Here is a 26,056-nt window from a genome sequence, read left to right on the forward strand (position 1 = left end):
ATAAAGAGGTATAATTTTTAAATAAGTGTATAAAGAGGCATAATTTCTCTCAAGTCAGGAAGCCCAAAGTCCTGAAGTTGTTTAATCCTTCTCCCCATCCTGCTGCCCTCAGTGTCAGGGTGTGGGTGTGAGGTAAGGGGGTTTTATTTGACTGTAGAGAAAAAGAATCTCCCCAGACATCAATTTCCCCCAGTTTTGCTCAGGAATTAGTGAGGGGTGATGAGTTTGTCAGTGATGCTTTGACCTGATGACCAAACAGGTCCTAAATCCATCTCCAGCTGGAATTGAGGTGGATTTAGGACTATCACTCCCCCCCCATGGTCCCTTCTGAAGGGCTAAATTTTTTGTGCTATTTGCCAGGTTACAGAAGGGCACAGGTTGTGGAAAATGGAATTTCCATGGAAAATTGCTGGCCTTAAGCAAAATGTTATGGGAAAACACCTGTAGATACAGGAATGCCAAAGGCTGGATTGTTATTTGTGTGTGTAACAGGTGTGGGTCTCTCTCTGGCACTGTTCCAGCACCGTGTGTGAATATTGAATAATTCTTTTTAAACTAAAAGCTGTGGTTTGTCTCCTGTTTCAGCGGGAGGGGCAGAGCTATTTTTGGGTTTGGGGGTTTCCATAGGCTCTGAGCTGCATTTACTGTTTTGTAACTGGAAAAAGTGGAGTATTGCTCTTTTTCTAATTTACCAGTAAAGATTTTATTTCCACTATATTATTTTTCTCTAATTGATTCTTTTCATGTATTGTTTGCTTTTTGTTTCTAATTCTAGAAAAAAAAATTATTCTTAGTTATATATCAGGATTTTAATAAGCTTTCTGTTTAATTATTTTAGGCAAGCTTGGCTTGCAGGTAGCTCAGAGCAGTCTAAAAGTGATTCATTGTAATTAAACAATAGACATGTTCAGGTTTATTCCCTGATCCTGCTTTTTCCTTTGTTTGATCTTAGCCTTTGTCAACACTTGGGGTTTCTTTAGTTTTGTATTTTTTCTGTTGGAAATTGCATCAAAGTAGATTAAGCCTCAGCTAGAAAGTGCAACAGCACTTGCTTGTAACCATAATTGATATATTTTAACACCTTTTTTTTGATGTCATTCTAATTACCTATAAAATGTATCACTCATGTCTTTAACACATTTAAAATACCTATAAACCATATGGCACGGTTTAATTAATTTTAAATGTTCCATCTAACACGACGTGCAGCCAAATATGACTGAGGAATTTTCCAAAACAAGTTAATGAACCTCAGGGAAGTCACTGGTGAGGCACATCCTCCCTTGTAAAAACACCTCAAATGCCACCATATCAGCTGAGGAAACTCAGGATGCTTTGCGGTTATAAATGGATTAAACTGCCTCTCTTTCTCACCCCAATAAAATGCTTCTGTCTGTTGTTCTAACAGGCTGACTTGTTATCTCTTGTAATTTGCATCTGCTAATTTCATTATTGCACCACCTTTGCCCAGAGGAAGAGATGCTCAGCTCCAGCACTGAGAGCTGAAACACCCTTTTTAGGGAAATACAAAATGCAATTTGAATTCTTTAAGAGAAAAAGCGTTTAAAAGTTGCATATATTTCTGTGTCGTAATTCCAGAAATTCTCTTTTCCTTGTACGGAGCAGTGCAGAGTGGCAGAGTGCAGATTGCTGCTTTCAGAGGGTGAAATCAGCCTCCAGGAGCTGGGTTTGCTGGTGAGGGAGTGGGGCAGTGGAATTCCAGAGCCCTGGTGTTCTCCCACTGCTGGGATTTGCACTTAGGGAATGTGGGTTTGGGTCAGAGGAGTTAAGTGTGCAGGATGGGATCACTGAATGACCCTTTCATGAAGAAATTTCCCCCAAAATCCAGTCTAAGCCTCCCTGGCTGTGGCTCTGGTATGGCCCCAGGTTGGGCTCCTCCCTGGGGGCTCCCCTGACGGGGGAAGCCCTCCTGTTACAGTTTTGTGTCAGGAACAAGAGACAGACAGGACTTTTTCCATCTTCAGCTCTTCAGCTCCAGTTTATTGTTATCTTATCAAAACTTCAGCAGCCGTCTGCACCAGGCTCTGTGTGCAGGAAAACCAGCACAAAAATGGCCCCAGATGTACAGTTTCAAGGTCTTTCAAGGCTGAACTAAAACTAAACTAGCCAGTTAAGAAATGACACCTAGATTATTTTCCCTTTTAACCCAAAAACTGATCCCTCAAGGCCTGCAATGTGGACTTTTCTGTCCAATTGCAAGATGCCACCCAAACCCATGGAGAGGAAGGAAGAAGAAGGCAAAGAAGAACAACCTGCCTCCACCCTAAAACCTCCATCTTCATGCTTCATATCCATTACTATATTCTAAAAACCAAATCTCTGAGTTTTCCACCCTGTGATATTACACACTTCTAACCAGGTACACACCCCTAATCCTCGTGCTATTAATCAATTTTGGAAGTCTGTTGTTATTGGACACAAAAAGAGTACACAGAAGCTTGGTAAGTTCAAAAGAGAAAAAGAGCCAGTTTTATTCAAACATCTGGTATTTATAGAATTCCAAAGGTGACCGTGGATTGGAGGATGGAATTAAAAACTCTTCAACCACACTGGTCCAAAGATCAATCATTTCTCTCCACCCACAGAGAAATATGTAAACTATTCTATTTATGATTTATTAAAGAAATACCGATATTGATCTAGCACCGATATCCAACTGTGACGGACAAAAACTCTCTGACAGTTTAAAGTTAGAAAGTGTATGTTCATTGCGGCGCCGGGCAGCGTGCGGGACAGCTCCCAAATACACACTGCACCTTTCCAATCATTACAGAGTCCTTTTATCCACACCAGAATTGAATACCCAAAATACAAATACATATTCATCATTTTGGTACATCCCATTCCTCGCTTCCTATGCTAATCATTCCCAAAGCTGTTAAGCATGCGTAGTTTGTTCCTTGAAATGGGTCGGTGGTCCCTTTCATGGGGAGGGGCCCCAAAATGAGGAAGTAAATGAAGTCTTCCTCATTTTGACCTTTCTACCTTTTCAATGCAAATATGACAAATGAACCTTGGTAGAACTCCCATTCCCTGTCTTCAATTGGTTTCATAACAGAGGAGGCCCACAATTGTCTTATGTTCCTAAAAGCTGTGTGTCAGTTTTTATATTCTCCATTATAAACCCAGCTAACTAAACATTGTGTTGACAAGCAATCATTTATTAGTTAACTACTAAGTCTTAACTTCATCAAGGCCTACTCATTTATTTTAATTAACTCTAGTAAGGCTTATCTCTAACTAAAATCTTAGCTCCTCTAAAATCTCTGAATCCCTTAAAGTTTATGTTTCATTTATGCATGAAATCGTGTGGGAACTCTGACTCTCAAATATGTAAACATTATCAGAAGGCTAAAGAAGTTTTATGAGAACTATAAAACTTTCAAAAGAGCTATAAAAGCAAACACTTTGAAAAATCAGGGCAGCAGAATTCTTTCTCCACAGCTTCAGGTCAAATGCAGTGCTTTCTTGCAAGTCTGTGCCTTTCAGCACAGAAAGTTTAAAATTCTCAGCATCCAAGATTACAACACTCTGGTCCTTGTCACCTGGGAGAAGAGACTGAGCCACCCCTCACTGCAGCCTTGTGGAGGGTTGATCCCATGCTGATCCCAACACAGCAGAATTTAGCCAGAGAACTCAGCTGGGACGAGTGCTGGGGATCTACTGACGTTGTTTTACCTCAGGAATAGTGGCAATTAAAAGAGCAGCAGAGGTGTGTGATGAATTCATTCCTTTTGTGCTGAATAAAGCAACAGGTGGAAGTGAGCAGGCAAAACCCTCCCATCTGAGGGAGGGAAGGTGGCAGTGTCAACTTTGGTGACACTTGCTGCCTTTTCAGCTGGCACCTGCCCTGAAAGTGAGCAGGACTCAGCTAATGCAGGCAGGGCTTTGCCTGGAGAGGGTTTGTTTGCTGCTCTGTTCATTCTGTGGCTCAGTTCCCAAATTTCCAAATCACCACCCAACCAGGGTGCTGTGCTCCAGTTTGGTGCCTCTCAGATGGGTTGACGGGATGTGAGAGAAAATCTCTGAAGCTCTTTTGACTTGGGCATATCAGTAAAATGGGTACTTTTTTAAAATTTGCTAATTACTGTGGACATTTATATATATATTCAGTTATTTTGATGCTGTAGGTTGTCTTAGGGTAGAAGTCCCTGCAGCTGTGGATAGAACAGATGAGAGGACAGGAAATAGGGGAAAAGGGAGTCAAATCAGCCTTACCTGTGCATTAGCAATGCTGCTGTCTGGGATGTCACCTCAGCTGTGGGGACATTCCTGCTCCTCTGTCCCTCTATGGGTTTTCTTCTCTCCACATCTTCTATAAGCACCTTCCTGCTTTTCCATGCTCTCACTGTGGGAGGTTGTGTGGGGCGAAGGGAATTTTCTGTTCTGAAAGTCCTTCCACAAAGGAGGTTCATGAACAGCCCCATGGAGTTGTCATGGTAATCACAGTTATTTCAAAGTTGCTGTGCAAGATTGCTTGAGGTAAACAACAAAAGAGCTGGAAATTATTCCAGTTTCAATTGGTGCAGCTAAAAAAGATGGAGCTCACGTGGGATTTCTCTCTTTCACACCCATACATGTGCCCACATCTCTCAAAAAATTGGTTCTACTGTTGTCCAAAGTGATATGTCCAACGTAATAGACAGGGTTGGGTTCAAATTTGTTGTGCATTATCAGTGGATGGCCACAACATTTTCAAACCCCAGCTTGGTAATTGTCCTGCTTTCAGCTGGCACAGAGCTTGTTTTCATCTTAATTGTTGATAGAGTTTAATGTCAGAGATAACAGTAAAGCATGAGAGCATTTTGTCTGCAAATGCTGCGACGTTCAAAATCTCCCCGTAATTTTTCAGGATCAGCCTGTTAAAGGATGGAGGACTGAGGATAGCCAACGTCACCAAGGGGGATGCTGGCAGCTACACCTGCCTGGCCACAAACCAGTTTGGAACAGCCAAGGGCTCCACCAGCTTGATAGTTACAGGTGGGTGAGCTGGGACACCGGGGCTGGAACTGGGATTGCAGCCTCAGGAGCCTGCAGTGGCGTGGTAGAATGTAAAGAGTGTGAGAAGTTATTTATTTAATGTATAAAGATAAAAGGATAGCTGTTACAGCTCTTTCATTAGTGTAAAAGACACTGAGGGATTTTTCTGTCTTTGACAAAGATATTTCTCAGATGTGAGGGAGTTCTGAGCACTTGCCTCCCTCCTCTCACTTCTCTAAACACTAAATAGTGCAATTATGCTTTTAAGTTCGTGGGGGTTTTAATTTGTTATAAAGAAACACGTCAATCAAAAAAAAATCTTTGAGGTAATTTCATATTCCAGTCGAAAATCTGTTTTGCCCAAAAGAGGTTTAAATGCTGTTTGCTTATGGTAAAAGATGTGGTGGAAACTCCAGCTGCAGGGGAGCATTCAGGGACTCCACAGGCAGTAGAACACAGTCTTTGAAAAGCAAATTTTATACAGAATTGTTGTTCAGAGGGATCCTTCCTCCAAGTAATCCATTCCTGGCTGCTGGTTGAGATACTGGATGAAAAGAGCCAAGAGTTTGTGAAGTTTATCTGAAGAATGTCTACTCTCATAGTGTTCTTTTTCAAAGATTTTAATGACTAAAAGATTTCCCAAACTCGGAATTATCTAATATCCCACTGCATTACATATCCTATATATCTCATAGGTCCAAACAGAATTATTTTGTTCAGTGAATTAACAGCTTCATGTTTTCAGCCTGTGCTCCTAAATGATTCATATCCCTTTATATACAAATAATAAAATTATATACAGAGAATTCCTGGAATTAAATTTTATTGGTTACAGTATTTACAGTAGGTGAAATTTTTCTCCGTTAATGTGATTCTGGAATAACAAAACAGCTGTTCTTCACGACACTGTTTATGTTCTGTGTGATGTGTGGACCCAAATAGGCAGAGTGCTCCTCCTTAAGTGGATTTCCTGCAGTTTCTGGGGTTTATTAGGTTTATTAGGTTTATTCCCTTACTGCCACCCTCTTCACCTGCCCAGTGGCTGCTGAGTGGCTGCTGCTGCTTCAAAACCCAGTGGGGCTGCTGAGAGGAGAGGAGAGGCAGTTCCTGCCCGTGGATTCAGCTTGGTGCAGTGGATTGGCTCAAATTCACCTTTGCAGTGCCCAGCAGCTCCTGCTGGGAGATGCCAGGACACAAAGCTCCAGGCAGCATTCCCAGTCCAGCTGCACCTTCGGAAGTGGCTGTCACTGATCCCACCCGAGGAACGTGGGGGGATATCAGCGGCAGGCAAAGCTCAGCAGTGCAGAGAAATCCAATAACCAATGTGTGTGTGCTCCCTGCAGAGCCAACCAGGATCACCTTGGCACCTTCCAACATGGATGTCACCGTGGGGGAGAGCGTGGTGCTGCCCTGCCAGGTGCAGCACGATCCCCTGCTGGACATCAGCTTCACCTGGTACTTCAACGGGACCCTCACGGACTTCCAGAGGGACGCCTCGCACTTCGAGAAGGTTGGAGGGGTGAGCTGAAAACCTCTTCTCTTCTCTTCTCTTCTCTTCTCTTCTCTTCTCTTCTCTTCTCTTCTCTTCTCTTCTCTTCTCTTCTCTTCTCTTCTCTTCTCTTCTCTTCTCTTCCTTCTCTCTTCTCTTCTCTTCTCTTCTCTTCTCTTCTCTTCTCTTCTCTTCTCTTCTCTTCTCTTCTCTCTTCTCTTCTCTTCTCTTCTCTTCTCTCCTCTTCTCTCCTCTCCTCTCCTCCTCCTTTCCTCTCCTCTCCTCTCCTCTCCTCTCCTCTCCTCTCCTCTCCTCTCCCTCTCCTCTCCTCTCCTCTCCTCTCCTCTCCTCTCCTCTCCTCTCCTCTCCTCTCCTCTCCTCTCCTCTCCTCTCCTCTCCTCTCCTCTCCTCTCCTCTCCTCTCCTCTCCTCTCCTCTCCTCTCCTCTCCTCTCCTCTCCTCTCCTCTCCTCTCCTCTCCTCTCCTCTCCTCTCCTCTCCTCTCCTCTCCTCTCCTCTCCTCTCCTCTCCTCTCCTCTCCTCTCCTCTCCTCTCCTCTCCTCTCCTCTCCTCTCCCCAAAAAAGTCCAAAGGAATTGGCTTTTCCTTCATGAAGAAACTGAGTCCCATCTGCTTTACTGCAACACAGGGGAGCTTCCTGCTCCTCCCCCAGTCCCTTGAGACTCTTCCCAAACCCCCACAAATAACTGAGATGCAGAGTTAACATTTTGCTGAGGTTTATTTCAAGTCAAGCTGTTCTATTTGAAGCCCCCCTCCCCTTTGGTGAGATATCTCAAATTGAGTTAGCTGAAATTTGTGTAGGACGTGATTGCATTCTCTGCTGATGTTGGGCATTCCCTGAATATCCACTTCCAATCAAGGAGATGGATTTTAGATTGCTTTTGACTCAACTTTTAATTTATTGTAAGCAATCAGCACTGAATTGTCCTGCAAACAACTTCCATCTGTGCTTTCACAGAAGACCAGGCACAGGCAGAATTGGCTTCAGCTTGTGTTGAATAAAGAATTGACGCATTGTAATGCTGAAACAAAGAAAAATAATCAAATGTTTTGAAAGGTTCATGTTTTTTCAAAGACTAAAATAAACTTCAGGGTCATGTCTCTGCCTTTCTCACAAACTACTATTTGCCCATGAATTAGTGGCCAAAATAGCTGAAAATGCCCACAAATTAGGGTTCTGTCCATGAAGAAAATGCTGCTTGTCCAGAAAAATTATAATTTAAAAATTAAAATCTGACTGAGGCATTTTTCACCTGGAAAATTCGACTGGAACTGAGTTAAGGCAGTAATTGAGCTGACACAAAGAGATTTTTTTTAAAGGGACACTGTTTAGCAAAGGTTTAATATCAAGTTTTCTGTTCAGTGGTGTAGAAAACAAACATTGCACAAGGAGCCCTAATGTGATAGGAAGTTACAGTTTCATTCAGGTTTTATTTCTTTTCCCATGATCCAGGAAATAACCACATGCTGTGATCTGAGAGAGAACAATGGGAAAAAAAGACTAAAGATTAAATACTCAGTGAATAGCAGAGAACAGAGCTGGGGCTTGTAAAATGGGAAATTTAGCCTAGAATGTGCAGCCTTTAAATGAAGGTGCTCACAATAACCTGGAGGATGGACTGAATTCAACTTTGTCTTTTACACACTTGAACTCCTTAAGAATCTGTCATGACTTGACTTACAAGTTCCAGATAAAAACTCCATGAATTCTGTCTAGAAATCAAATTGGTAATGGCCACAGAAAACACATTTTTCTCTCTTTAGGGCTTTGACACAAATGGTCACAGGGCACTGAGGTTACTGGGGGTTCCAGGCAGGAGCTGCCTTCCCCAGTATGAGCTCTTCATGTTGGAGCTCATTTCTCCCAAAAAAGGGACATCACGTCCTGATTTTTGGGAAAATGCTCCCAGACAACAAGCATGGAGCTGCTGATGGGCAGGAACGTGCTGTCCTGTGTCAGGGTCAGCTGGCAAGACCCCAACAGTGTGAAAGTCCTTTTTCCCTAGCCCAGCAACCAAAGGAAAGGTCTGCAAGGCGTGAAGCTGAGTTTTCAAGGTTATTTCTTCTTATCTAAAATATTTTCTCTCTGACCTGCCGAGGTCCACCTAGTACAGAAGGCATGGCAGTCTGCCCCAAGCCCTGGGCATCTCCCACATTATAAACTCAAAATTACCTGTACCATGTTTACAGTTCTCGTACCAATACCTAAAATCTGTGTTGGACAGTGTGTCCCTGTCCTAGACCAATAGAAAAGTGTCACCATCACATGGAGGACAAGAAGAAGGAAGAAAAGGCTAGGGCACACCCAGATTCCTCCATATTGTATCCCTGAATTACATTCTAAAAAAGCCCAAAATTTTACTTTTTCACCCTGTGTCAATTCCCTTATTACACTACTCGATCCCTTTTGGCTTGGAATTCCTCATATAAGGTTGGGAGCCTCTCCCACGGGCTAAAATGGAAGCCACAGGTGTTTTTGACTTTGTGCCAAGGTCCCTGAGCCCCCTGCCAGGGTCTCAAGACAGCCAGGGCAGCCAGAGGGATGTTCTGGACTCTTGACAGTCCTGCAGTGCAACTTTTGAGCAACCTCACATTTTTGGTGGATTTCTTTTCCCTTTCTGAAGAAAATACTAAACTGCAAGGGAGGAGTGTTTGCACTAACGAATGTTCTGTGTTCCCCAGAGTGCATCAGGGGATTTAATGATCAGGAACATCCAGCTGAAGCACAGTGGGAAGTACGTGTGCATGGTGAAGACAGAGGTGGACAGTGTGGCCTCTGCTGCCGACCTCATCGTGCGAGGTACATTCCATCCCAGCCCCAGGATCGTGTTTTCCACCTTTTCTTAAATTACAGGCTGTAGAAATAACTGATGGAGGAGGTTACAGAACCAATGCATGGTGTGAATGGGGTGATGAATGGCTGTGAGTTGAATTATGTCATTCTGACCTGCAGCTAGGGAGAATTACAGCTCACGTTTTGGGTGAAGCCTGATTTTTTTCCCAGAGAAACGAGGAGCTGGAGGTTGTAATAGTGACTTCACATCTTTTTTCACTGCCAGTCCTTCAGGTGACTGCCAAGAGGGAACTCACTGGCAGCTCTGAGGCAGCTGGGGTTGCTGCCTCGGCAGACTGAACTGCTGGGGACTCCAGAATCCTTCCTGTGAAATGGGCAATTCTGCCAGAGCCCAGGAGAGGCTTTGTCCTAGGCTTTAAAGCCTATAATGCAGGATTATTCCTTTTCATTCCGAGCTGGAATGCTCACAGTTGAGCCAGAACTGTGGCTTTCTTTGCTGGTGTTACAGCTACATTTTTTGCAAGGTAAAAACTCTGAACTAGAAAAGCACCTTATGTGATCAGCATTCACTCAATATATTTTAAAATATTTCAGATATTTTCTCATTGTTAATGCAGTGTTACTCATTTCAACCCCCTTTGCTGATGCAGGTGAGACAAAACCCAGCATTTTGGCCAGGAAATGCCCAGAATGAGGATTTTCCAGAAGGCAGCAGGAAGTTTGTCTGACTGAATTGCTGCTTGGGGTGCTGGTCAGATGTGCTGAAAAATTATTCCAGTGCCTTGTACAGTAAAGAAGTTGTAGGTAAAAAACTTCCAGACTACAGAGATGTGTCTGTAGATTAAAGAGGACATTTAGGACTAAAGGAAAAGACATTGGAAAGACAGAGAGATGTGCTGAACAAAGGTTCTTGTTAAAAAAAAGCAAAACATCTGTTCTGCCAATGAGAGTATTTCAGCTTGAAATTATCAGAGTTAAGCTTAGTGAACGTAAAACCATAATTACGAGTGTCCTGATTTTGGTCTGAATTGTTTTCCTCCTCCCTGAGGAAGAAAAAAAACGGGAATCCATCCTGCTGGAAGTGATTCCCAGGGCTCCACCAAACTCTGCCTGGTTTCCCATCCCATTCCAGGCTCTCCTGGGCCCCCTGTGCACGTGAAGGTGGACGAGATCACGGACACCACTGCCCAGATCTCCTGGCAGGAGGGCACGGACAACCACAGCCCCGTGACCACCTACACCATCCAGGCCAGGACTCCCTTCTCCGTGGGCTGGCAGCGAGCCACCACAGGTGAGCACAATTCCCAGCCCAGGCTCCGTGGGAATGGCTCTTGCACCCTGTTCCTGAGCTCCCTTTTCCCTTTTTCTTCCCCAGTTCCAGATGTGATCGACGGGAAAACCTTCACAAGCACAGTAGTGGATTTAAATCCTTGGGTTGAATATGAATTTCGTGTAGTTGCCAGTAACAAAATAGGAGGTGGAGAGCCTAGTTTGCCCTCAGAAAAAGTAAGAACTGAAGAGGCAGGTTAGTGGGTCCTTCTATTTGTTTTTAATTCAAGAATCTTGAATGTTAACAGAGAAAATGAGTGTTCATATCTTTGGCTCTTTGCAAACAAGCTTGGAATTGCCATTGGATATAAAAGCCTGAAGCAAGTTTGTTCATATGTTTCCATTTAGCTGTGGGACAGTTTGTGTTGCATTACTGAACACCACAGAAGCATAACATCTAAATCCATTTAAATCCATTTACTGTGGCAAAATCTGCCAGTTCAGGCAGTGCTGCAGAGTCCAAAGGTATTAATGGATGGAAAGAGGTTAATTTTGACAGGGATTTTTCATTCCTGGTGTTTGATCAGTGAAACCTTTCCATGTAACAAGCATGTGGCCCAGAAGAACCCATCAATTATAACCCCAGTTCACTTGGAATGAGGCTGTTTCCCAATTTATCTGCATAACATCCCTGGAAGTGTTCAAGGATGTGGAATTCAGAGCAACATGGTCTGAAGATGATCTTTGGGGTCTCTTCTGACCCAGGCCATTCTCTGAGTTAACTCTAGAAGAATGAAGCTTGTCTCCAGTTTTTGGAAGTTCCTAAGCACAGCAGCAGTGGTGTAATCTGTGAGCTGCTGAGGTTCTTCACAACTCAGAGGAGCCCCAGCCTGGCCCAGGAAGGATCAGAGTGGGTCAGGACTGGGGCTCTCCAGTACTTCCCACCCCAAAACCATTCCCCCTGATTGCAAAAGGAGTATGAGTATGGGTTAAACTCAGAGCATGAGGGTGATGTGGCGTGTTCTCCTGTCTCTACTCTGTGCTGACATCTCTGCATTTCCTTTCCACAGTTCCCGAAATTCCCCCGTCTGAGGTCAGCGGGGGAGGAGGCAGCAGATCTGAGCTGGTCATAACGTGGGATGTAAGTTTGCTGGGGAGAAGTTCTCTTCACAGAACTGCTTTTCTTTTCTTTCTGCTCTCTCTGAGTTTCCCTGGCTGCAGCAGCTTCTCCTCTGGGATGTGCACGTGCTCTGGGCCCTGTGTGATTTGGCCTTCGTTCTTGCTGTGTCCCTGGGCTGGATGGAAATCCCCAGGGAATTCAGTTTGGCTGGGATTTCTTCTGTTCTCAAACAAATGTTGATGCTAAAAAGGAGGCAGGAGGGCAGGGCAAGAGGGCTAAGCCAAAGAGTTGGGCTTTGCAGTGCAGATTTGCAGTTCTTGCTTTCCCACCATTAAATCTGGATGCACATGCTAACCATTTTCCATTTATGTTATGTATCCCTTTTTTAATGATTTAAAGAACTGTTAATATTCTGTTCCTAGCATTGACTACTCTGTGTGGTTATCTAATCATAGTGACATCAGAAGAAAGTTTCATCCACTCTATGAAGGTGGTATTGGATTCTCTAACAGCTGACCAAGCAATTATTCATTTTTTATGAACTGTGGCTTGATGAAAGAAAAGCTGTATTTACTGAAGAGCATCTTGCAGCAGAATACTTAGTGAAAACCAGAGATTATACCTGAAAGTTGTTCTGTTCTTGAAATGCAAGCCTTAAAACAGGTTGTAGGGAGCACATTTTGCTGTTCTGTAGCAGAGGTAATTGGCTGAGGGTTTGATGCCGAGTGCAGTGCCAGCACCTGCATCATGTCATCACGCCCCTGATGACATGCCATGACATTTCTTCCTGCCCAGCCTCCCCCGTGGCCTCACAGGTCCGTGTTGTTCTGTCCCAGCCCGTCCCTGAGGAGCTGCAGAACGGGGAGGGATTCGGGTACGTGGTGGCCTTCCGCCCCTCGGGCACCACGACGTGGATCCAGACCGTGGTGACCTCTCCTGACACGCCCAGATACGTCTTCAGGAACGAGAGCATCCTGCCCTTCTCGCCCTACGAGGTCAAAGTCGGGGTCTACAACAACAAGGGAGAGGGGCCCTTCAGCGCCGTGGCCACTGTGTTCTCAGCCGAGGAAGGTACAGCCTTGGGCTGCCCCAGAGTTAAAGGAATAAAGTGGGGATTTATTAAAAGGCCTTCAAAGGATGCACCTTGGGCAGTCAGTGCAGCCAGGGCTACACCCAAGATGGACCCTGAGTCAGGAGTTCTGACACTTTTATAAGTTCTGGTCCATTTCCATGTTGGGGTTCATTGCCCAATTCCAGCTCCAAGTGCTGCAGTCCCACCCTCCCAGGTTGCTCTCCTCCATTCCCTGCTGTTTGCACTCTTTGGGCTGAAGCTGCAGCGCTGTCCTTGGTTCTGGGGCTGGAAAAGGATTGTTCTGTGTGCCTGAGCTGTGAGGAGAGCTGCTGACACTTTATCTGGAGTTCAGAGTCACACCAGTGCAGTGCAGAGCCTGGGAAATATGAAAACTAAAACTGAAGGCATGAGTTCCAGCAGGGAACCCAGCAGAGGCTCGGGGAAGGGAGGTGGGTTGGGATGAGGGCAGGTTTCAGGTTTATTCCCACTGTCACCTCTCCCGTGTTGATTTCCCGACGCAGAGCCCAGCACGGCCCCCTCGGGAGTGTCTGCCACCAGCCTGTCCTCCTCGGCCATCCAGGTGTCCTGGACAGCCATCCCCTGGAAGATGAGCAATGGAAGGCTGCTGGGATATGAGGTGAGTCTGTGGACATAAAAATATTTCAATGGATCAACCCTATTCATTAAATAAAATCCACTCCTCTTTGTAAAGGGCCTTGGGCCAGAAGGGTCGTGCAGGCTGCAGCACAACCACAGAGATTCACCCCAGATCTTTCTCTTCCTGCCCCATCTACAGCCAGGAGAAGGATAATTTTTTCTATCTTTGTTAAAAAAAACCCACAGAATGAAGTTGTGTTTTGCTTCTTCTGCTGATAGATAGTCACGTGTCCGACAGAACTGCAAGCTAACATTTTTTCAGAATTGCATTTGCTTTCGAATAAACTTCTTTATAAGATACATTTTTCTGAGCTTGTTTCCTTCTTAATGAAGTAATGGTTTTCCTCTTGTCATTCTTTAGTTCAAGCAAGATCTAATATTTCAATTGTCTTTTTCCTGCAGTCACACTGAAAAGAGCAGCAAGCGTGAGAAGCAGATGGATAAGAGTATTTTTTTTTTTTTTGCACAGTAAACATCTTTCTGAAACTTTAATGTATTTCTACCTTTTTCAGCTGAAGTGGAAAAAAAAAATGCACTTAAAAAGTCGAGTACAACGCTGTGGGTGAACAGCCCCTTCCATGCAAGATTTAAATGGTTTGGTTTTTATCTCCTAGGTTAGGTACTGGAATAAAGGCCAAAAAGAAGAATCTTCAAACAGAGTAAAAGCAGCAGGGAATGAAACATCAATAAAAATTACGGGGTTGAGGAGCAACTTGGCTTATTACACAGCTGTGCGTGCCTACAACAGCGCTGGAGCAGGGCCCTTCAGTGCCACTGTCAATGCCACCACCAAAAAGCCACGTGAGTACCTCACTTGGGAGCGGGCAGAGGCATAAATGGTGTGGCAGCACTGTCTAGGTTTGGAAAGACAGGTGTCTGCTGGGGAAGGCAGGAGCCTCCTCTGAAATGGAAAAAAAAAAAAAAAAATGTAGACGCCCTCCCTCCGAATTGTTACAGATTTGAAATTAAGGCAGGGCTCTCAGGCAAAAATATGGGAGCAGGAATAACAGTTCTTTATTAGGGAAGAAAATAAAAAAATAAAATAAACAATGCAGTGAACTAAAACAACACTGACAGAGTCAGAATACAACCTGACACTCTGTTGGACAGGGTGCTGGCAGCAGTCCAATTGGGAATTATGGCTGCAGCCCTCCTGGAGTGTCAGGTGTGGTTCTGCTGGAGCAGGGATCCTGTAGAAAAGGCTGTAGCCTTCCTGCAGTGGAAGAGGCAGCTGTTCTCCTGGGAAATGCAGTGCAGGAAAAGCCGTGCTGGTGTTCCAGAAACTCAGATTATATCCAGGTAGGAATGCTTGGCTCCTCCCTGTGGGCAGAGCATCTCCCAGTGGGATGTTCCAGTTCTTATCAGTCCCACAGTGACATTCAATGGCCCATTATCAGCAGATGTCTCCCCTGAGAGAGGATTGGCTGTGGAAGAGTTAAGGAAAGCTGCCCACTTAACACAAGACAGCTGCCATACAGATGGCAAATGGAACACATCTTGCCTTTCAATCTGGGACAAGCACTTAGAGGGGAAAAAAAAAGCAGTGGAATTCCTGGGAATCACAGTCTGAGTGACCTAAATTTCCACGTAGTCACGTGAACCAAGCACAGAGCTTCCACGTTCTCCTTCAGCAGGGTGGCAAAACCCAACCGTGCCAGGGGAGCCCAAGGAAGATCTGTAATTTCTGCACTGAACCTTTGTTATGCTGCTAATGACTGGAAGAAATTGAGAAGAAAAATCTCCGTTATTCAGAAGGAAAAAAAAAAAAGAGACTTGTTGAATTTTTCAGCGCTCTATAACATATTTATAAGTTCTCTAGGGCATGGGTTTTGAAATGCAATGAACCTCATGGAGTTCATGCAAAGCAATCCTTCATGTCCACTGTTTCCCCTTGAACAAATTGCACAAGAGGCCACTCTGCTGCTGCTAAGGCAAAATTAAGCTGGAGAACAGATTGTCAAAGGCTGCACTAATTTTTCTACAAGTGGAAATATTTTTAGTTTGCTCCTCCGTGGTAATACAGCTCAGAATCAGGGTCATCAGTCTCGAAGTGTTTCTGTCAGAGGCACAAGAACATACAATTAAATCTGTCTGAAGGGTCAAATTCCCTGCAATAATCATTAACATCCCTCGAGCAGACAGAGTTGTAGCATTAATATTATGAAATAAGCTAGTTTATCAGAAATTATTCTATGCAGAAATGAGTGTCAGTCTGTCACTGAGGACTAAACCAACTCAGATTTGCCAGAGTTTAAATATATTATATGCACAATTACCATGAACTGGCTGATCTGAAGTGACTCACTGCCTGCAGCCTGGACAGGACATGGGAAAAGGATTTTTTTTCTAATTAATCATCTTTATGGCTGCTCACTAGAGGTGGTGCCAGGCTGGTCAGCTCAGGGATTTTCAGTCCATTTTTAGTGTGCCCCTTGCTTTTGGGGTGTGTGACTGAGAACTGGACAAGCCCCTGATCCCACTGCTGTGAGCAGGATCTGGATCAGGCCCTTGGGTAAGATGCTGCTGTTTGGAATCATTAAAAAGGAAAATTAATTGCATTATGTCCATGAGTCTTTCTGGTGAGTAAAGAGAGCAAAATCATGTAATGTCAGTCTGAAGATTTTGATAAATTAGTTGAATTGCTGAGAGAAATAATTCTCCATGCTACTGCAGTAAAAAAAAACACTGATTTTTCATTCAAATATGTAATTTTTAATCAATCCCAGTTTGTGATTTAATTTGAATATTTGTGATTGGTGTGGTTTTCACTGTGAAGGGTTTGCATTCCCCCACAGGACCTGCCAGGTACATCTCAGAAACTCTTTCCTATATTAAATACAAATAGTTCAGTTCTTCTGGCAATGGATTTCAAAATTGAAAGTGAGCCTTTGACAATTAAAATACCTTTGCTTTGAAATTTGAAATATGCATGTTTACAGCCCAGAATAATAAGTGGAGGTTTAAATACTGCTGTGTAAAATGCCAAATTAGTGGGGAAGACTTGCCTAAGTTATGACAATTCTTTCATATTTCGAAAGTCTTAAAATAAAACCCAGTGTTCTGTCCATCAGCTCTTAATTCTGAGAAATGCTCCTGCCTGAGAGCAGCTTCCAGCTCCTGAGCAGCTCAGAAATCCCTGCAGCTCCTTGGACGTGTCCTGACGTGACTTGATGGATCAGGACCTGCCACAAATGAAGTTCTGAACACCAGTGATTGCTGGAGATTTTGGTGTCTGCAGCAAATGGAGCTTCTGAATCCCGTAGACAGAGGCTTACAGTTTTTATAGATAATTACTCTTCATTTTTTTCCCACATGTCATCTTAATATTTTGTTGTGGATTTCAAGGATGACTCATTTCCTTTGAAATTCAGCTGTAATATCTCGGTGTGAAAACGATTCATACATGCTGTAACACTTCATTCTCAGGAGTGAAACAATCTCCTCTTACATTTACAAGAAGTGGTTATTATTAGAACATCAGGTTAAATCTTCCTCAGTACACAGAACAAGACAAATAGTGGAAAAAAAAATAGCTGTGGGTGGTTGGTTGACTTTGAAATAATTTTTTTAAGACTCAGAGGGTTTTTTTTCTGTTTTTTGAGTATAATCAGGTAGGTTTTGATCTGACTGCTTATGGAAAGAAGGCAGGGAACTTCCTGTGCGAGAGAATTGAAAAGAGGAGGGGGAAGAAAAGAGGAAAAAACCCATAAGCACATGGATACAAGTGTTCAAAACCACTCTGAGTGCCTAAAGCTGGAACCACCAGTCTCAAAGCACAGCTCAGTCCACCTAAGCAGCAGTTGCCTCCACTAGGTGACAGCAACAGTAAATTGTTTTCCTTAACACATTTAGAAAAGATTTTAATCATTGATTCGTGTCACTGCAGGACCCATTTTCTGGGAAACCAACCTGAGATATTTGAGGAGGTTTGTACTTCCCTGAGAGCTTGGCAGCTCCAAGGTGCACAGAGGGGCAGAGCCCAAAGCATGCAGCTGCTTCACAAATAACAGGCTTGGGTTGCTAATGAACCAAAAATCCCTGCAGATTTCCGTGGCCAAAGCCCACTTTTGGCACAGGCTCACTTCAGAACCACAACTCGAGTTGGAAGAGCCAGCAGGCAAAAAAAACCTGCAAATATTTTCAATAACAAACCTCTTAAACTAAATCAACATAGTGAGTAAATTTGAATATTCACCGAGACTAAATTTGTCTAAAAATCTATTGTGAAGAATTCTCTTATTCTTGGCACTGTACTAAACCTAGAAATTATCTGTTACCATCATTAGAGTTTTGTTCTAATTAATCACCCATGTCCTAAGGCACATGCTTCTGTCTGGCTGTATTGAATGAAGGACCAGCAACAGATATTTCAACTTCAAAAACATCATTTATGTGCCATTCTGGCTTTTTCCTTCCTTCTGTTTTTCGCATTTAGCCTCTGAACCATAACGTGCACAGAGAGGAGCCTGCACTGGAGTTGGTTTTGCTTCCCAGGTGCAATGACAGCCAATTACCTGAGCTGGTGAATCGATCACCAATGCCAATTAAATTAAAGTCGTGCTTTTGTTGTGTGTTTGAAGCACCCAGCCAACCTCCAGGAAACGTGGTGTGGAATGTCACAGACTCCAGGGTTGTCCTGAGCTGGGAGGAGGTCAGAGCCATGGACAACGAGTCCGAGGTCACGGGGTACAAGGTCAGTGGGGACAGAGCTGGGAACAACCCAGAGCTGGTATTTCCTTGTCTGTCCATTTCTCGAGGTGGGGACTGAAGGCACTTGAGACAGTATTTCATGTTTGGACTCAGGTGTTTTTTATTTCTTATCTATGTTACAGCCTCACTACCGTGACTTCGGCAGCTTTTCATTAGCAAGGCACAAAATGGCTAACTAACTCTTGTTACAGGGTCTTTTAAAACTAAACTGTCCAATTAAGAAAGGACACCTAGATTATTTTCCCTTTTAACCCAATAACTGATCCCTCGAAGCCCGCAATGCAGACTTATCTGTCTAATCACAAAACATCACTCAAACCCATGGAGAGGAAGGAAGAAGAAGGTAAAGAAGAACAACCTGTCTCCACCCTAAAACCTCCATCTTCATACTTATTTCTATATTCTAAAATCCCAAACTCTGAGTTTTCCACCCTGTGATATTACACACTTCTAACCAACTCCACACCCGTAATCCCAGTGCTGTTAATCAATTTTAAAAGCCTGTTCCACGACCTCAGGTCAAATGCAGTGTTCTCTTGTAGGCCTGTGCCTTTAAGCACAGAAAGTTTCAAATTCTCAGCATCCAGGATTCCAACACTTGTCTGTTTGCATGTTCAATGCCACGCCTAAAACATTTCACTAGGGTCTCCTTTTTGGGGACTTTAAATGTTATTCTGACAGTGTCTCACCATTAATGTCCCCTAATCCCTTTTCCTGCCCGTGCTGGCATTGCTCAGCTCTTGGGATCCCACCCACACCCAGATCTGAGAACATTTAAACACTTACCACATCTATTAACTCTTACTTTAAATGTGTAACACTTACCCAAATGGATAAAACTTTGAAAGAAACCAAAACCATTTAGCCTGATGGGTGTAGCTTCCATTGCTGGCCAGGTGTATATACTATATTTCTTATATATTATCACATATATTAAACTGATCATTTTAAACCTTTCTCCTCTTACCTGCTGTGGGCCATGTTGATATCCCTGGTAGAAATTGCCCTGCTGCACCTGCTCTAAATCTGATCAGCACACAAATGTAGAAGTGTTTTAAAATGTCATGCAAAGTGTGTGTAAAAGAACATCTGAGGATGCTCCTGATAAGCTCTGTACAGCTGGATCCCACATGATATATTCCTGAAAAAAGATTTAAGCTGAAGATCTGATCACCCACCAAGTTGTATTGGCAAGAAGTACGTGTTTACAGCTTGTTCCAGTGTCCCACCACCCATTATTTCATATTACTCTAATAAAAATAATACATAATATGTATTAGCATCTGTTGTGCCATTTTAAATTAAATCTGGAATAAAAGGTGAAAAAATGTTCTAAAATTAATGAAAAATTCATTCTTTTCTTGAACGAAAAACATTCAAAAAAATGTTTTTGAACATTTCAAAATGTTCAAATCTTTGAACATTTTTGAGTCAGTGTTCAAAAGAGAACACCTGATTGATGTTCCCTTTTTCCCTTAAATACAATTCTGCCCTGGAATATTAACCAAAAATCAGATCTTTGCTTCCATCCCATCACTTCCACAAGCTGCAGCCTTGTTTGTTAGGGGCAGAGAAGGGGCAGGGCAGGTGCTGAGGGTGTGCTGTGTTGCAGGTTCTGTACAGGACCGGCAGCCAGAGCAGGGTGGAGGTGCTGACCACGGACACGACCACGGCCGAGCTGTGGCTGCAGCTCAAGGACGATTATTTCATCGAGGTCAGAGCCACCACGGAGGGGGGAGATGGCAGCAGCAGCGAGCAGATCCTCATCCCCAGACTAGCCAGTAGGTTGAACCACTTTCCTTTGTCCCAGCTTGTCTTTGCTTCCTTTGTTGATGGGGGGAAAAAAAAAACTAAAATTAATGCTTGGACGTTGTGTGGTAGTAAGGTGATAAAAAGGAAAGCAATTAAAGTCTTCGTGCCCTTATGCATGGCAAACTCCATTCTGCTGAAGTGGTAAATTGCCATGTAGATTCATGTTAAAAATGTTACTTTTTTTACTTTTTCTCCTTTTTTTTTTTCTTTTTTTTTAAAAACTATTACCTTGAAAGTGGACCACAGAATCATTAAGGTTGGAAAAGACCAGAAAGATCATTGAGTCCAACCTTTGACCAAACACCACCTTGTCAGCTAAACCAGAGCACTAAAACCATTCATGATCACAGCATCTCTGTAATTTTTAAATATTCACTGTATTTTTATACATCTCTACTGCTTCTAAGAAAAAAATTACAGTAATTTTTGCTTAGCATCTAGGAAGAGTAATAATGTGGCAGAGCACATACTTATGCTTTCATTTAATCCTGAATTCATTTTTTCCTTTGTCACAGGTATGGATGCAAGAGGTTCTGGGCAATCAGTCTTGAGTATCTTCAGTGTCTCCAGCTTCTTAGCAACAATATTTTCCTTGACCCTTAATTCTGTGTTGTGCTGATATATATTTGCATTTGCTGGGGGAAAAAAAAAAAAAGGTTACTAAAGTGCTTTTTTTTAAAAAAAACTGCAGTGGTTAATGCATGTTTTTTTCTTCTATCCTGACGTGTTTTTAAATTCTTTATATTTCACTGTAAGTTGAAGTAAAAATACCATGTAAAGTTTAGCAAATCCTTTAAAAAGGAATCTAAAATGCCTTAATACTTGAACCAAAGGAGTTTACATGTTACATACTTCAGATACAGTGTAAGAGAGAGGGGGAGGGATGGCGCTGTGAGGTTGGGGCTGTGATGGAGAATGAGAAACCCCATTTTTGCAGCACCCCTGAATTGTTCTGGGTGTGTTCTGCATTGCTAAAATAACTTTTGACATGGAAGAGATGAAGTCAGGGCTGTGGCTGTTACCAGCTGGAGGGTAACACGACCACCCCGTGGCTGCTCCCAAGGCAGTGCCATCACCCGGGAGCTGGGATCATTTTCCTGCTGCCCTTTGTGGGAGTTGCTCTAAATGGAAAGAAAATCCCAAAAGGAATCTCCAAAGAAATCCCATCTGGAGCAGGGCAAAGGCAGGGCCTCCACTGCTGCTCCTGAGAAATGATCTCCCAGCTGTGATTTGAGGATGTTTTTGTGCACCTCCTCAAACACCCAGCCTTCATCAGTAAATTCTGAAGTCCATCTCCCCACCTTACCTTTCCTAACCAGGTTCTTCCTCCAAAACCAAACTCTCCCACCTTGAGGGTGATTTTTGTGGCCTCCTGCCAGCGTTGCAGGAGCTGAAGTGCCCAGCTGGCAGCCCTGGTGAGCTGCAGGGGCACCTTGGCCTTAGGAAGAGGGACAGCCACCCCCTTCCTCCCTCCCTTGTGACCTGGTGCTCCCAGACCTGCAGCCCCAAATTCTCTTGCTCATTTCTCTGCCACACTGCACTGCAAACACCCTGAATTCAGACTTGCAGGCAGACCTCTCCTTCCTGCTGCTCTTGAGCCAGTTCTGAGCTGTTCCACCTGCTCTGGCTCTCAGCTGCGCCCCACTACTGTCACATGAGTCTGGGAAGTTCATGGCAATATTGGAATATTAAAAAAAAAATGATACAACAACACTTCAGACTTGCTGTTGAAGAGAAATCTGTGCTTTCTTTCATGGCAGTAAATTAAAGATACATTCAGCCTGGTCCATTTGACTTTCAGAGTTGTGGCTTCAGCCAAATCAGCCTTTTTAGACACCTTTTAGAGAGGTCACAGCATCCCTGTTCAGCACGTGTTCACATGACATAAAGCATCTCCTCTTAAAGACTGGGGTTTTTTTAATTTCACAATACTATCACAACACACACAACTACAAAGGGAGAACCAGGATTCATAAAATTATGGTAGCACTGTAGAAAAAAAAATTCCTTTATATGCATACAGCTGGCAAATGAGCTCCAGATGAGACAAAGTGCTGCTGAGGAAAGCAGGAGCTGTATATACTGTATATAGAAAGTTACAAATGAGTTAAAAACTAGTTGCTTTTCCATGTGGCTGACCAGTGTTGTTTTCAGACACTTGCAAACAGGGGGGTGGGTGGGACATGGAAATCCAGGTGTTCCTAGTGAGTAAATAGTTATATTTCATGCAACAAAGGGTGACTCTTGTTTCACAAAATTCTAGTCCAGGTTCCTGTACTGCCCATTTTTCATGCGCTTATATTGTATTACTACTTGATTTCTAGTTCTATATCTCCATGAGATACGTACCCAGTACCTTGTTTCATATTGAAAAGGTTGAAATTTATCCTTGAACTTCCAGTTGTGTGTGTATCCTATGGTTATCTGTATGCATTCTTTTCTATTGCTCTAATAAAATATTTATTACATTGAGGGATAATAGAACATCTCAGAGTGTTATTTCTTGTTCCTGTACATGTTTGCACACGTTGGGGGTTTAATACATCTAAAAACGGTTGTGCTCAAGCTTGTGAGCTCCTCCTCTGCCTAGGTTTACATCAGGATGGGCAGAAATCCACCTCCATTTCCCTGGCTTCATTTCCCATCTATCCAATCAGGCTGTTTCCTCTTCCCTAAAGTGAAAAAAAAAAACCACTGTAATTACACTGTAATTATACTATATATTATAATTATATATATATATATTATATATATATATATATATATGTATATATATATAAACATGATAGGAGGAATATATATTATAATATATATAATCATATATATGTTATATATAATATATATAACATATATAATTATATATTCTTTTTTTATAATAATTTATTCAGCATATCACTATTTAGCATTAAGTTGCAGGTCCTGTTTGCTGCTGCAGTTGCCTGTTCCTTACACCCTGCAGCTTCCCATAAAACCTGAGGTTTTCCAGCACTAAAACCTTTTTCTTGGGAACACAGGCACAGCACAACTAACTTTATTTTAAGTTTTTAAAGTGTGGATCCTACCTGCCTTACAGGGAGCTGATCCAGACACTGCAATAAGGGTTAATAATGATCCCAACAAATCACAAGTGTGTACTTACACACAGAGTAGAGTAATTTTTCTTGAGTAAATCAGGTTTTTCCTGTCAGATGGTTGTAGGTGGACACTCCTGCCTTGCTCTGCCTCCTCCAGTGTCCAGATTAGTCTTCCTTTAAACTGATCTCTTTCTTCCTCCTATCATGTTAATACAGCTCAGGGTTATTTGCAGTAATAGAAGTGTCTTGGTTCTCCAGTGAGTTGATGAAAAACAAGCTGGCATTGGGAAGGGGCAGGAGGAAAAGGTGGAGAGGCAGTAAGGGATAATCCTACCTCTTGCAGGCATTTCCTGAGCAGCTCCTGTGACCATCCCAAATTAGCAACTCAGTCCTGGGGTAAAAAAAAATAAAAAAATAAAATAAAATAATGAAAAATGTGACTAGAATTACTTATACAACAAGAACTGCAGGTGGTGGGGGGGAAGGTGGTTCTGCCATTCCATTGGACTTAGGCTTCCCCAAAATAACCAGCACTTTGTCACATCTAATATATGAAATCTCATAAGGAAGAATGGTAGGCTTCAGTCATAGTTTTAAAAATTGCATTATTTTCAATTCCCCATCCAACATCAGAGCTGTATTCTAAAGCCTGAATTTCTCAGAGGTACTTGGAGTGAGAATTTTTTTTAAAACCCAACTTTTCCTTTGAACAGTTCACTGTGGGATATGTTACAAACATGCAGGATTCGCTATGAATACAAAATGAGCTAAAAACTAATATCACTTCAGGCCAAAGAAATATTGGAGATCTCTATTTTCTACTTAATTTGCCTTTCAGTGGTGGCAGGCAGATGTGGGCAGTGCCTGTCAGGTTATATCTGTTATGTCTTAATAACAGGCAATAAAGCAAGCTGTCCAGCATGAGGGAGTGCATTCATCTGGCAGCTCTGTCTGAAATAAATAACAATGGAATATTGTGAAAACAAAATGAGTTTGTAAACAAGCCCTGGCTCTCTTAGGGGAAACAACCGCCTCGATTGTTTTATGCTAATGCTGTGAACTCCTGCAAATCAATAAAAAGGGATGTGTTCAGCAGAGACAGACCTGAGTGCACCTTCTGCTGCTTTATCAGGGCTGATGGATGGAAAGAGGCACTGGGAACCCGGGAGCTGCCAGGAATTGGGGATGTGGAGCGCCTTCAGCAGCTCTGGGGAGCAGCCTTGTCCTCTGGGAAAAGGGATTTCCTGGCAATCCCACAGGTCACAGCCTGGGGCTCTGAGGAGATGGGAGCAGCCCAGGAAGGAGGACAGAATGTCTCATTTTCCAGGCTGAACTCACAGAATTCACAGAATCCCCAGGCTGGAAGAGACCTTCAAGATCATTGAGTCCAACCCAGCCCTGACAACTCAACTGAACCCTGGCACCCAGTGCCACATCCAGGCTTTGTTAAACACACCCAGGGATGGTGACTCCACCACCTCCCCGGGCAGCCATTCCAGAACTTTATCACCCTTTCTGTAAAAAACTTTTTCCTGATACCCAACCAAATTTCCCTTGGTGCTGCTTGAGACTGTGTGCTCTGGTTCTGTCAGTTCCTGGAGACAGAGCCCAGCCCCACCTGAGCACAGCCACCTTTCAGTTGAGGTGTCGGGGCTGGGTTGGACTGGATGATGTTGAAGATCTCTTCCAACCTGGTCATTCTGTGAATTCTGTGAACTCCTGCTCAGCAGCCTCAGCAAGCTCTGTTTTGCACAGCTTTTAGAGCCTTACCTTTGGCTTGGAAGTGTTTCCCGAGGTGGCTGAGGGGGGGACACCCCATTGCCCCCCCTGGGGCACCCCCTCCAGGACAGTCCTGTGCCAGCTCTGCCACTCTCCCCTGCTGGCAGGTGGTGCCAGGGCAAGGGGACTGTCCCTAGGAGATGCCCTCAGAGGGCACCAGTGTGCTGTGCACGAGTATTTGCCACAAATACAGCCCACTGTCACTCTCAAATAACCCTGGCACCACTTTGGGCTCCATGTTTTCCTCTTGTGCCAGTGGCTGTGAGTGCCAGTCCTCTGTCCTGCCTCTCAGGTGCACCACAGAGCTGCCCCCCAGAAGTTTGGTGTTTCAATAGAGACTCTCACCTTTCCTTTGGTTGCTCTTGCAGAGCCTGAGCTGCCAGGCTGCAGCGTCTGCAGTGCCCTCGTTGGAATTCATACCCTGCTCTTCGCTTGCTGTGGGTTTGAACTCTGTTTTCAGACTTCACAGTTTGTGCATGAGAGTGTTTTAGTATTAGAATTTCACAGGACCTTCATGTGCATCCTTCCTTTGATTTTTCCATCCTTAAGGGTCAAGAAAACATGATAAACTCAACTTGGAATTAAATTTCTTTTCTTGAACTCTTCACTGATCTTTTTGAGGTCAAAAAGTGTCTTTGAAGCTCTTTTTTGTTTATTTTTTCAAATGCCCAAATATAGGAGACATGCCTGTAACCCCCATGCAGCATTACTGAGACGCTTTCTTCCCAATGTACCCGAGATTATTTTCTCACCCTTTAAGAGCATAATTAGTCCTGTGAGGTCTGGACCATGCCTGCTCTTTGTGCTGTGCTCTCCCTTCCTTCCCAGCCATTAATTCCCTTGGGGGGGAGAACATCAAGGCACTGGCAGAGGCTGAAAAAGGAAGAATCAAAAGCATCCCGTTAGGAGCCAGTGAAAGGATGCAACTTCAGGATGTTCATTAATCCAGGCTGTGACAATTTAAACTCAAAAACAGCTCCCAGGACAGTGGGACTGCCAAAATTATCCATCAGGAAAGAGAAACTTCTGGGGGAGTCCAGCTCCTTGCTGCTTGCTCAGCCCTGATCCTCCCAAATCCTGCACGCCTCGGGATGCAGAACTGCAGGAGGAGGGACAGGGATTTGCTCCATCATGAGCCGAGGCTGCAGGACTGGACTGCCCCAGCAGCACAGGGTGGGTTTGCATCCCCTTGGGCAAAGGTGGGACCTAAACCCAGCTGCCAAAACACGTGGCCATCGATGAAAATGCACCATAAAAGTGA

At 43.6% G+C, this 26,056-nt stretch overlaps 1 protein-coding gene across 3 annotated transcripts in view; it reads left to right on the forward strand.

The window, feature by feature from the left end:
* Nucleotides 1-22,445, forward strand: part of CNTN3 (contactin 3) — a 100,128-nt gene extending 77,683 nt beyond the window's left edge. For 2 of the 3 annotated variants that reach the window (XM_053989501.1, XM_053989500.1), the window contains 12 exons: nt 4,874-5,001; nt 6,345-6,520; nt 9,191-9,308; nt 10,435-10,593; nt 10,678-10,827; nt 11,642-11,712; nt 12,528-12,762; nt 13,285-13,400; nt 14,035-14,221; nt 18,001-18,113; nt 19,743-19,911; nt 20,458-22,445. In XM_053989501.1, the coding sequence (XP_053845476.1) occupies nt 4,874-5,001; nt 6,345-6,520; nt 9,191-9,308; nt 10,435-10,593; nt 10,678-10,827; nt 11,642-11,712; nt 12,528-12,762; nt 13,285-13,400; nt 14,035-14,221; nt 18,001-18,113; nt 19,743-19,911; nt 20,458-20,561 (1,726 nt within the window). In that variant the 3' untranslated portion in view covers nt 20,562-22,445. The remainder of the gene's footprint in view (nt 1-4,873; nt 5,002-6,344; nt 6,521-9,190; nt 9,309-10,434; nt 10,594-10,677; nt 10,828-11,641; nt 11,713-12,527; nt 12,763-13,284; nt 13,401-14,034; nt 14,222-18,000; nt 18,114-19,742; nt 19,912-20,457) is intronic. The other variant, XM_053989502.1, reaches the window with a different exon arrangement.
* Nucleotides 22,446-26,056: the final 3,611 nt, after the last annotated feature.

The sequence above is a fragment of the Vidua macroura genome, chromosome 13 (assembly GCF_024509145.1).
Source record: "Vidua macroura isolate BioBank_ID:100142 chromosome 13, ASM2450914v1, whole genome shotgun sequence".
In the NCBI taxonomy this organism is placed as follows: domain Eukaryota; kingdom Metazoa; phylum Chordata; class Aves; order Passeriformes; family Viduidae; genus Vidua; species Vidua macroura.